The 12702-nt window shown below is 43.7% G+C and overlaps 1 protein-coding gene across 5 annotated transcripts in view; it reads left to right on the top strand.

Annotated features, from left to right (window-relative positions):
* The window catches only part of rnf32 (ring finger protein 32), a 62778-nt gene that overhangs the window by 27603 nt on the left and 22473 nt on the right, over nucleotides 1–12702 (top strand). For all 5 annotated transcript variants that reach the window (XR_013305769.1, XR_013305770.1, XM_077624081.1 and 2 more), the window contains 7 exons: nucleotides 4978–5145; nucleotides 6747–6978; nucleotides 7064–7206; nucleotides 8189–8346; nucleotides 8490–8598; nucleotides 11033–11206; nucleotides 11624–11862. Coding sequence is in view for 3 of the 5 variants with exons in the window: in XM_077624081.1 (XP_077480207.1) it covers nucleotides 5071–5145; nucleotides 6747–6978; nucleotides 7064–7206; nucleotides 8189–8346; nucleotides 8490–8598; nucleotides 11033–11206; nucleotides 11624–11857 (1125 nt within the window). In the remaining 2 variants the exon portion in view is untranslated. The remainder of the gene's footprint in view (nucleotides 1–4977; nucleotides 5146–6746; nucleotides 6979–7063; nucleotides 7207–8188; nucleotides 8347–8489; nucleotides 8599–11032; nucleotides 11207–11623; nucleotides 11863–12702) is intronic.

Raw genomic sequence — 12702 nt, 5'->3', positions numbered from 1 at the left:
TTTCAAAGTTGTTCTCATTCACCCCCGTCTATGATTACGCCATTTAATAACAGCGCCCGAGCCAAGATGGCTGCCACTCCAGCTTCCACTGATGATCACACATTTGAAATCGTGATACTGTATTTAAGGGGGATTTTTTTTTTGCCTTAACATGTAGAAAAAAAATTACAGTCCTTGCTGTGTGTTTAAGTTCATCTTAGTGAAAGACCACATTAAAAGCAGAGATTTTCAGATTTGGCTTCAAAGCACAACCTGGAAAGCAAGTAGAGGCTGGGAAAATTCTAATGAGGAAAAAACAAACTAGAATGGAGTTAGTGTATTGTTAAAAATAAGCCAAAAGCAGGCATAACCTTTTTGTTGTCTCTATTTTTGCCATCTAACAGGACGTGAAGTTAAGTGGAATAGTGGTCCAATTCCAAGCATTCATCAAATATATCAATAGTTCATAAATGATGTGGTATTTACGAAATGAAATAGAATTGAGCCGCTCAAAACTAATCTTGTATTCGCTCCATTTTTTTGTCATTTTGCAGGATGCGGTTTTGTAGTGCAGTAACGGTCCAAGTCCAAAATGTAACTCGCTTAGCTATTGTTTGGCTTCACAAATTTTGTGTCGAGCTGCGTGCTTTCTCTTGGAATTCAGCGCATTAGCGGCGTCACCTTTTTAAACGGGGCTTTCTGGAATTGCTCGCACGGACGCGGCAAAAGCGCAAGTGGAAAAACACTGCAAACAATAGCAACTTGTTTGAGTGGAACGATTAAGACTCCAGCACATTTTGCTGGGCCAAAGCGGCTTAAAAGTGAGGAGCGGGCTTAAGAAATGCCAAATGTGTGACTGGACAAACATCGTCATGTGTTCTCGGGAGGACCGCGGTAGAAATCGGAGGCAAAATTCTGGTCCAATTGTGAACTCCATAACGGGCAGGGACGATTCTAAGGATTATTTCCAAGTATTTCTGGCCGGCTGGCGGCACGTAACCACTTGCAAGTGTTGTTATCGAATATGTCCCTTCATTCAGCAAGTTAGTAACTTCATCTCAAAGGCGTGTCTGTTTACTAAACGGCGGCGAAGGCGACGCCGTCGAGTGACGGCCGCTTGAAGATGAAAGTCGGCGAGATGCTCTCATCCGACTCGGACAGCAGCTGGAACGAAGGATGGACGGGGGTGGGGAGGGGGGTCTTGATTTCTGTTTGATACACTTTGATTCACCCAGCCGCGGAAGGGCGGGCGATGAGCAGCGACTTGTCGGGGGGCCTTGACGGGACGCGGCGTTTGTTTATTAATCACTAGGTTGTGTGATGTGTCTCTCAGCGCGCCAACAGGTATAATTAAGCTCCAAAGGCTCGGGGTGTCTGCGTTTGCGATTTTTGTTTTATCTCTGTTTGAAGGCGGGTGTGCGTGTGTGAGGGGGGGGGGGGGGGGTGTACAGTGTAGAAGAAATAATCCTGTGGCGTGGTCACGGGTGATCTTTTTTCCAAATGTTCTCACCTCGGAGGACCTCGGAGGTGTCTGCCGACACGCCGGTTTGTTTGGCGTTTTTTGACAGTTCAAAGGTTGCCGCTCGCGTGACGGACGGCTCGCCTTCTGAAGATGAGGCACCGCGGGAAAATTTCGGGTTGCGCGCCGTCTCCGGTGTCAAAATACACACAAATAGGGAGAAACATGAAGTCATGATGGGGAGAAATTTGGGAAATGGGAGTTGTTTTGATATTAGGAGATGGTTGGGGGGGTTGGGTAAGGTTTATGGTGCATATTAGGGGTGTTTAGAATTTTTGGGGAATGTATTTTATTAGGTTGGTTAAAGACTGAATGGCGTGAATGGTTGTTTGTCTCATTGGCTGGCGACCAAGTCACAGGGAGTTCCCCCGCCTATTGCCCAAAGTTAGCTGGGGTAGGTTCCAGCACCCCCGTAACCCTTGTGAAGATAAGCAGAATGGACGATGAATGAATATCTAGTATTTTTCTCATGAAATAATTCTTTTTTTTAAAATTCAGATTACTTTTTTCTTGCAATATTTTGACTTTGTCATCATAAAATTACCACACATTCTTCAGTGACTAATTTCTTTGAATAATTTCCCCTTTTTTGTGATCCTCTTTTACATGTGAACATTATTTTTGATCATGTTAGATTTTTCAGGGTTTTTGGCCCCCATATTATGATGTTGTTATTCAAAAAAAATTGACCGTATTTCCTCTTCTTCTACATTTTATTTGGGAAAAATGTGGCTTTCCTAAGTGTGTGCAAACTTTTTCTGTTACCGACCAATGACATACTGTTAGCTTGACCTTTCTTTTCAAACACATTTGTCGGCGTAAGGCTTCAATCAATCATTTTCTTACATGCTGCCAGTAGGAGCTTAAAAGGTATCAGTGGATTGGTGTTGGCCACATTGTTCCCAAAGCAGCATGGAGTCGGAATTGCCGGGGATTAAAAGGAAGTGCTCGGAGAAGTCGCGCCGCGGGTGGACGGCCTACAATTTACGGCCATTACGCGGGCCTATTTCGAGCAATCCTGATGGATTCGCCTCAATTATTGTCCATTACGGAGAAAGATGGCCACCAAATTAGCGCTAAAATGAATAGTCTGCTTGGCGATATTTTTGCCTCGTGACCTGTTAGTGCCAATCCAAGTCCACTTATGACCTTTTAGGGACTTCCCAGGTTTGCAAGCTCTTTGAGATTGAGTGCAATATAAAAAAATGATTATAAACTTTACACTAATTCATAGGTGATGTTATCATTACTGTATATACATACTATCTTATGTTTTTTTCATTTTAATTCTCAACTGATTATATACAGACTCTTTATAGCCTTTTAAAAGCAAATATCATCTTTTATTTATGAACAGTATTTAATACATAGTACAAAGAGCATGTTTGCTTCATTGAAAAAAATAATTTTCCTTTACATTTTTATTTGTTGAATAAAAATACAGTAAATATTTTCTATTTCACAAAGTTTTTTAGTGAAAATAAGGAAAAACAGTAAATATTCTCCATAATTTTTTACATTTACAATTTAAAATTGCATTTTACGCTCATTTTAATTGATTATTATTAACTATTCTCTGATTTAATGTAATCCTTGTTTTTTTATGTATTATTTTTGGGGAGAAAAACTGCAAAAACAACACATTTTATTTTAACCAGGAACATAAAGTTGATGTTTTCATGGTTTATTTTCACATAAAATGACATGGCAGAATTTGACACCTGTTCAGGAAAATGGCAAATATTTTAGCATGCCGTGGAACTTTTTTGGCGCATCTCTGTCCGCGATCATCACCTCCCTCCCGGCATACGCCGCCTCGTCGTCAGGCCCGCCCTGGCGGCGAGATACGGACGAGAGAAGGCAGCCCGTAACGGCTCATGAACAATTATGTCAGCCGGAGAGGATGACCAGCAGAGCCACCGCTAAATCCAATTATTTGACGACTTGACCTATAATGCCTCCCCTAACACGACTTTAATCGCTCACGTGGAGTCCCCGGTGGTCCTGGCGGGAGGAAAGCAGTCTGCGTCTGTAAAGGAAAGCCGTGGTCATTAGAGCGCCCGGCTGGCTTTTTCAGGGAGATGGAGCTCCAAATGATTAGACGTGTCCTTTTGTAAATGAAATACAAATCACCCTGCAGGCTTTTGGCTTTGACTTCATTTACTAAGTGCTACATTACCTCATAGTTTGGACCTAACAATGGATTTCCCATAACTCTGCGACCGTTTCAAATGATGGAGGGGCTCGCATATCACAAAATGCGCCAGCGCTTATTAGCACTTGGGAACTTATCGATCCACCGTCGTGATTAATATCGGTCGGGGGGCGGGGGGGTGCTACGGCTGACTCAATTAGGCGCGGTTTGTGCTGACCGACGTTGCCAAGAGTGACTCAAGCCGCCCCTCAGCCCGCCCACGCCACCATCGCCGTGGTCCAGACTGGTGCATCGGCGCCACGGTGTCAGCAAAATGTTGAGGATGACATCACGCGCTATCGCCGTTGAAGTGGATCGTCCGTGACGGTCCCAAAAAATCGGTGCAGATGACAAATGTTGTATTTTGAGTCAATGCGGTCAAATTTTCTATTGATAAGTGATTTGTAATGGCTGAACTCGTCTGGTAAAATTGGGGCATTTTTGTACATTATGCATCTTAATAAGGCATCAAATTCTGCCCCTTAGGTTTAAAATTCTCATCAACTTTAAAATTGCATAAGATTGTGCAAGAGATTTTTTGGGGGGCATTTCTATGTTTTTTGGGGGGGAGGTTGGTCATAAAATCAATGCAAATAGGTAAAGTTGGGGCATTTTCGTACATTTTTCAACTATGCATCTTAATAAGGCATCAGATTCTACTCCTTAGGTTTTAAATTCTCATCTTTAAAATTGCATAAGATTGTGCAAGAGATTTTTTGGGGGGCATTCCTGTTTTTTTGGAAGGTTGGTCATAAAATTAATGCAAATAGGTAAAATTGGGGCATTTTCGTACATTTTTCAACTATGCATCTTAATAAGGCATCAAATTCTGCACCTTAGGTTTAAAATTCTCATCAACTTTAAAATTGCATAAGATTGTGCAAGATATTTTTTGGGGGTATTCCTATGGTTTTTTTTAGAAGGTTGGTCATAAAATCAATGCAAACGACAAAAGCCTGTTCAGTTTGTATTTTGATTCAATGTGGTATTTGTTATTGATGCGTGATTAGTAATGGCTCATGTAAACTAGTCTGGTAAAAAAAAGCCCCAACTATGAGTCTTAAAAAGGCATCAAATTCCGTCTTGAGTCTTTTAAATTCTCATCAACCTCATTCTTAAAATTCCATAAGATTGTGCCAGTTTTTTGCGAGCATTCTAATGTTGTTTATTTTGGAAGGTTGGCTATAAAACCGGAATTAAATTCTGCTCTTGTAGGTCTTAAAAAACTTTTCTTGATGAAACTTGTCAGAACCCTGTTTTTAAATCCTCTGTGAATTTATTCCAGGAAGTGAAATGAGTATCTTCAATCAGATTGGAGGATTTCCAGTCAGCACCAATCCCATTCAACTCCAGTATTGCAGCATCAATTGACAGAAGCATGGTTTTTTTTTGCACGCCGACTTGCTCCTTCGCCTGCCTTGTGACTGAAGTCATCAGCTCTTTACATGTCAAGGTGAGTTGTCTTTTGAGAAATACCACAGATGAGGTTAAGAGAGCCACGGGGGCAAGAAAGTGAAATAAAAAGCCCTTTAAAAATGCTCAAGACAAACACGCCGGCTGTTGAAAATAGAAGCACACACTGAAATCCATTCCGATGACAGTTGGAAGAATGCAAGAGGGGACTTGAGCCCCATCTTTGCCATATCTTTTAAGCGTGATTATTTACTTAAAACAACAAACCAAAGCCCCGAGTCTGGCAGGGTTGGACGCCGAGGCCTTTGATTGAGCCCTGGGCTCCAATTCTTAGTTAATAAATTGTCCCGCGCCTTTGTCTGCGGCATTAGCGCCGGCGCTCTCCGTTTTTTCTTGCCCTAATCTCAAGAATGCGGCAGCCTCGGTAGAAGCTGGCCCGTTTCCTCCACTCCCGTACGTCGCGTCTCGGCTTTTGTTTTCTTAGGACGGGCCTCGCCGTTAGCCGTCTTGCTTTTTTTCACCCATTGCGCCTGAGCACATCAGTGTCAGTCATGTCTGGAAAGCGTTTTAAAAAACAGAACAAAAAAAACGCAAACTTTTTTGATGAGGGGGGCTAATGGTGTTTGTGGGTATGATTTTTATTTTTTATTTTTGCCTGGCCTTTTTTGCTCAGGTTCCAAACCGTGCACTGACAACTGCGTGACAATAGAATAATCATTAGGGGAGAGCTTTTCAATGATGAGCGATTTGTCTTTAAAAACATCAAATGCAGGCATTGGGTTGAATTTCAGCCTTTGCAAACTTGACTAAATTTTTCGGGGCTGTTTAATGATGATGCAGTGGCACAGTTTTGTCGTGCCTAAAATTATTTATTGTGTTTTATTTTGGATAAAACAAAAAACTAAACAAAACCGGTGAAGTAGTACAGGCTGAATAGGGGAGCGCCAAGTTACCTAGCAACCGCCCCAAACTTTGCGCTGATAGGATGGCAACGCAGAAGGTAAGGCTTTCTCTTTTTCGGAACTTTTTGTTTGTCAGTTTGAGCGAGTAGCTGAATTAGGGTCGGGTTTTGGTACTTTGTTAAATAAACTTATTTCCGCTTGGTTGGGGGGTTTATTGTTTGTTTGTAAAATAATGACAAAATTTGAGTGGGTAGCTCTTCTGGCTCGCCTGGGGAGATTGAAAATTTCCTGTCAACTGTGGGACCTTCACAGTAAAATACAATTTCAAAAGAAATAAAGACAAATATCCATATCACAAGTCCTTATTTTTAATCTGACGTAAGATAATGTTGCTCACCTCATTCTTTTTCATTATTCAACACTATATAGCAATACTATCTCATCAGAATTTTAAATCAATGTTACTTAATGTCTGTGCTTTAAGGGTGTCCAAATATTAATGATGTCATTTTTTTTTAAAATTTAGACATGTTCATTTTTATTTATTTTGTATTATGCTCAATTCAACAAGTGAGATAAGAAAATATTTTTTATTTAGTTGGATCATAATTTTGCCTACTAATAGTTGTTCCGTAAGTGTGTGCATTAAAAACATATATTTGTTTATCAAAGCCAAAGCATCCCTTTTACTACTTACTTATGCCGTGTTTGTACACACACTTTTTCCATTTTTCCACAGGATTTCAAACTAGGCAGCAAGTTGGTGTTCACCTCAGTGGCTCTTCAAGATCACATCACCAGGAGCCTTCTGGAACCCGGTCACTCGCTTTCAGACCCGCTGTTTACGTTCAAAAGCAAAGCGCACGCGGTTCCCCATTCGAGACCCCGGGGAAGCCAACGTGATGCTCCTCGGCGATTCGGAGAAGACCGAGAATACGTGCTCGATCCTGCTTCGCCGCCTCCGACGTTAGGTGGGTAGAAACCGCTTTGGGACGCTTTGACTGGTCCGCTAATTTCTCACTCGCTCGCATATTAAAATGATTTCTTGTCAATCAGCTCAAAGGATGGGCCTGGTGGCTTTACCGCCGGAGAGGCTGAGCGAGGCCGAGTGGACCACGGTGAAGGTCAGGTCGGTCCAGCAACAGGAATCCCAGCAGCCTTGCGCCATATGCCGGGAGCCCTTCCGCCTTCAGCCACAGGTACTCGCACTGCATTTTTAGGGCCACTACAAATGTCAAAATATGCAAGCTCTGAAAGCATTGGACAGAAAGCCAAAAACACACCACCACTGTCAGATATAAAAAAAAAACCCACAAACACCTGAACTGGAACAGTACGGATTTTTGGTACAAAATCTTCCAACTCAAAGCTCCACTGCAAGATTTTGTACCAAAAAATTCCAACACATCAAGAAGGGCTGGCTCTAGAAGTGACTGTGTAGTTCAATTAACATACGTGAACTCCCATCTCTGAACCTCTTGGCCAACCATCTTAAAGCCTGGCTATTGGACGAACAAAATTGCGATTACAACAGTGTCTAAAACTGTGTCTAATACGTGTCATCGTTTATCTTCAACCAACACGAGGGACTAAAGATGGAAATTCGCCCTTGGCTACAATCTTTACATATATATGTTCATTAACATGAATATAAATATGTTCATTAATGTTTTGTCCCTTATTAAATTGAACTAACTCAAACTCAAAATAAAGGAATTTGTTCAGATATTCCCTGCGAAACTTTGCTTACAAACAAAACAGAACAAATGTCAATGTTGAAAGTACCCTGAATGTGTCAGACTGCTGCTTGTTGTCTCCACCTTAAAGGCTGGAAATTGTACCCAGCAGGGGGGCCCTCTTGCCAGTGATGGAGTGTGTTGACCGGGCTCAAAACAATGGCCAATCAATACACCAACTCCCCCCTTCCTCCCCCCTCTCCCGTGGAGATCCAAGCCAACCGGCTTACGTGTCCACTGGAGAGCATTTAGTCCGCTGTCCAGCCGTCGCACGGCGGTTCCTGCTGATTCATTCTATCCACATGGCAAATAACACTTAGCCACACACTTTCACATAGGCGCCCGAATACACGTGCTACCAAGATGGCCGCTTTTGTAGAAAGTATGCCCATTTCAGTTTGTGATACCAAAATGGGGTCATCTAATATGAACATCCTCTTGTTAGGTGTTGCTGTCCTGCTCCCACGTTCTCCACAAAGCCTGCCTGCAGGCCTTTGAGAGGTTCTCCGGCAGGAAGTGCTGCCCCATGTGTCGGCGGGAGCCGTACCAAACGCGCGTCATCCACGATGCGGCGCGCCTTTTCCGAAACCAGTGCGCCACCAGGTAAATGGCTTCAAATTCAAATGGGACTGTAAAAATGTTTTTCCTTCTTCCATTTGCATTATGGAAATGCCTGACAGAGATGTCACGTATTATTTTCTTCTCTTGAAGTGGCTCTCTGACTTTATTCTCTGACTTTTCTTCAGAATTCAAGCGTTTTGGCGAGGCTACGTGGCCCGGAAGTGGTACGAGAAGATCCGTAAAACTGTCTGCCCCAAAGATAAACGGCTCCGACGCAAATTCTTCGAAGCCAAGGTGAGTTGACATCATCCCCATGAGTCATTTTCTGGGTCACTTCCATACAATCGTGCTCGTAACGAAGTCTCACCATGGGACTTTATTTCACCTTAATGGGTCAAATCAAGACATTTCAGTTGAAGGCCTTTGCTGACCCCAAATACACACACACACACACACACACACACACACCTTCCCCTGCATTCACCCTTTGATGCTTTGTGAACTTCTCCGTGTTTGTTCGCTAATACGGAGAGAGTTTTTGTGTTTTAGGCAAACAGTCTGAACATTCCAGACTCCTCCACACAAAAGCCTCCCGCACTTGTTTGGGTCTGCCGTTCCTTCATCGATTAATGCGTCGGCTCATGTTTGGTTTGGATACCTGTCGCGTCTCACATTCTGACCGGCGTTTGTTTGCGTGTTGACTGACGGCGTCGCTCTCTGGGCGCCTCGTAACCAAGTCGCCATCTCGCGAGTCCGAAAGCTAGGAACGTTTTAGCGCAATTTGGGGGGACGCCAGCGTCATTCCGCGACAGGCGTCGTCGGCCCGGTGCTTTTTCGCGGACAAGGATCGCCGCTTTTCAACGCGCTTCTCCGTCAACGCGCTTGTTAAAGTCCGTCAGACGTCTACCGAGGCAATTAAGTCGGCCGTGACATATTAGGCCCCGCCCACGGAGCGGCCGCGGCCCGTCAGTCACCGGCGCGATTCAGCGCTGCTGGCGTGGGTGGTCACGAGATTCTCCAATCTTTTGTCGGCCGCGGGATGATCTTCAAGAACGCGGCGCTGACAGGTCTGATCGACTCCCATTTTGAAGGCCGGGTGGGTGATTGGTGGCGTGTGAGGAGGAGGTGTGGGGGGGTTGGGGGGTCTTGTTTGCTTAGCTGACTGTAATGCAAACAGGCGTGTTGGTGCCGGGCCGGGACCTGTGCGAGCAATAAAATATCTTTGTAGAGTGGAGAAAATAAATGAGTATACTAAACCAAAGCCCAAATTTCTAATTTGTCCATTTCAGGGTGACATGAATTTGATATCATCAGGTTGTAAACACCAACAATTATTGGAACTTTGTATAACTCATTACATCACTAGACGTCTGATCCGTTTTGACCGGGAGGGGCGAACGAACCAACGTGATTGGTCGCCAGTCATAAAAAAAAGTGGAAATAATAAAGGGAATAATGTGTAAATCTGTGGATCCTGAATTGTGAGTATGTGGTAATATGATATATCCCTAATTTAATAAATTCATGTAACATAATTTTGAGGCTAAAAAGTGCACCAGACTATGCCGCACCTGCTAATTTCACAAGAAAACATAATTTGTACTGGACTGAATACTGCAGATCTCCACAGAATATTTACATTTTAAGCCACATGTGTCAAAGTTGCGGCCTGGGGGCCAAATTTGGCCCGCCACATCATTTTGTGTGGCCCAGGAAAGTAAATCATGAGTGCCGACTTTCTGTTTTAGGATCAAATTAAAATGAAAAGTATAGATGTATATTAAATTTCCTGATTTTCCCCCTTTTAAATTAATAATTGTAATTTTTTAATCCATTTTTTCTGTGTTTTTAGTTCAAAAATCATTTTGTAAAATCTAAAAATATATATAAAAAGCTCAAATAAACATTGTTTTAGATCTATAAAAAACTGAATATTCAGGGCTTTTAATCCAGTTCTTTTAATCCATTTATAAAAAAAATATCTAAATATTATATCTAAAATGGTCCAGCCCACGTGAAATCAAGTGGAAGTTAAAGCGGCCCGCGAACCAACCTGAGTCTGACACCCCTGCCTTAAGCAATGCATCTTTTTAGCCTTTTAAAAAAACACATGAAGAAACTCAGGCAAACTGTAAAGTAGAGGGTCAAAGGGCATGGGGGTAAAAGTAAGGTCTCATCGTCTGAGAATTACGGTAATTCTTTATAGTAATATATATTTCTTCACTTCATGAAAGTCAACTGTCTCCCAAAGAAGAAAAAGTCTGATGACAAAAAAATCCAAGTTTGAGCCTCCCATTCTCTGTTGACAAGGAGATAAGACACAGCAGCACTTGTTTCATTTCAAATTTCCTCCTCCTGCGTCAACGCAGCAGCGAGGCAAAGTTCACCGCGGGCTCGACTGTTTGTTCGGCCCGTCCGAAAAGTCGTGCCGCCTCGTAAAACGGTCTCCGCCCGGGCGCTTAAGCGTTGTTGAATTAACGATAAAAAAAGGCCGGCTGTAAAGCAACCGCGACAGCTTCACAACTCGGGGAAAGCACGTGTTTTGTCGAAGATGAATGATTAAGAATTTTTCATGTTTCCGTGTCTCCCGGCGCCATCCTGTTTTCGCCAGTGCCAATTTTCCATGTCAGTGCTTTTCTATTGATCCACCTTGACCCCAAAATCCACACGAAGAGCCTTCACTGTGCGCCGTATGCGTCCATGCCAATGAAATGCTTCTTCTCCACAGCTGCAGGAGCTGAGCGAGGCCTTCGTGCGACGCTGTCACACGGACACCGAAGCTTTCCTCGCCGATATCGACCGCTCGCTGTCATCGAGCCGCCGAGTGTTCCGGCAGCTGGAGAGAAGAAAAAAACCTGTGGACGGGCCTCGGGAAGACGACTGGGAGCGAATACAGAGTCAGGTCAGGGGAAAAAAAACGTTTTTAAAAATTATGCCTTCGTTTGGACTATAAACGGTCTGCTGCGATTAATCGACAACGAAACCGTTATCAAATGACTCGCGTATCATTTTAATACTTGATTTATTGTTGAGAGGTATGCCTCTTATGTTCTCATAATTACCGTATTTTTACGACTATAAGGCGCACCGCATTATAAGGCGCACCGTATTATAAGGTGCACTGCATTATAAGGCGCACACTCAATGAATGACATTTTTTTCCATATATAAAGCACACTGGATTATAAGAAAATTTAAGACTTAAGTGCGCCTTATAGTCGTGAAAATACGGTATTATAAACATGCCCGAAAACACAGCGATTGGTGTGCGAAGCCTGCTACCGTGCAATAGTTGATCGATATTTTTATGCGTGAACAGGTTAGCCAGCGGGGGGCCAGCGACTGCCCCATCTGCCTGACGCCGCTGTGCGGCCCAGAACCAGCCGGGGTCTTCTCCGACTCCGAGCTCCACAAGCAAAGACGACGCTCGGTGCTCCTGTCCTGCTCGCACCTCTTCCACCAGGTCTGCCTGGACGCCTTTGAGTCCTTCGCCGCCGACCGCGCCCCCGCTTGCCCTCTCTGCAGATCCGACTACCACAAGAAAGTCATCTAAAACAGGTAGGGTCACCTTTTGAATCATTTCAACAGTTCCACCACAACACAACACGCACGAGAATATCTTCCAACGTTTATTTGCAAACACACAAACATAAAAAAAACCAAAACAGACACAATAGCTGACTGAAAAATTGATGTCAAAAATACATTCACAAAACAAGTACCCCGTAGGGACAAAAAAAATGGACACGCATTACTTTCAAAGTAAAAGCCCGCACACCCACACACCACAGAGAGGAATAGAAAACCAGTAGGACAGACGGGCATGTTTTATATTTGAGGTGCGACGTAACAAAGCCGGCCGGCACCGACTTCCCTGACGGGTGTTTTATCGTCGAACATTTTCGAGCTGCGCTGTTGATTTTTTTTAATTTTCACTTTCCCCCCCACACAACTATACTTTTGGGTCTTTGGTCCTGCCCTGCATTTCACATCCATGTATAGAGCTGCATATTCAACATAAAGTAGTCCCTGCCTCAATGAAATCAAATGCATATATATAACCACAGGCGCACATTGAAACAACTTCCTTTCTTGACGCGGTTTGAGTTGCCAAGACAACCCATCCGCAGGAGAGGACGCCGTCGTTCGCTGGCTTTTACGGGCCTTCCCGGTTAGCGACCGTTTCCATGGCGACAGTGAGAAGAAAAGAACGCGCAAGTCGTACGTCGCCAGCGTCAGACGTCACAGTGGAACAAATCAAAGACGCGACCTTCAACGCTACCTCGTTTAAGGCATTTGCGGTGCTTCGGCGTGGCGGCCTGAGTTCAAAACTGCACGAGGTGCGTTTGATTGTTCGCACGGGACTCGGCCGCGGAGCAAAATGTACAAATTGCTTGG

Source organism: Stigmatopora argus, chromosome 17, assembly GCF_051989625.1.
Source record: "Stigmatopora argus isolate UIUO_Sarg chromosome 17, RoL_Sarg_1.0, whole genome shotgun sequence".
Classification (NCBI taxonomy): Eukaryota; Metazoa; Chordata; class Actinopteri; order Syngnathiformes; family Syngnathidae; genus Stigmatopora; species Stigmatopora argus.
This window is presented reverse-complemented; position numbering and strand designations above follow the sequence as displayed.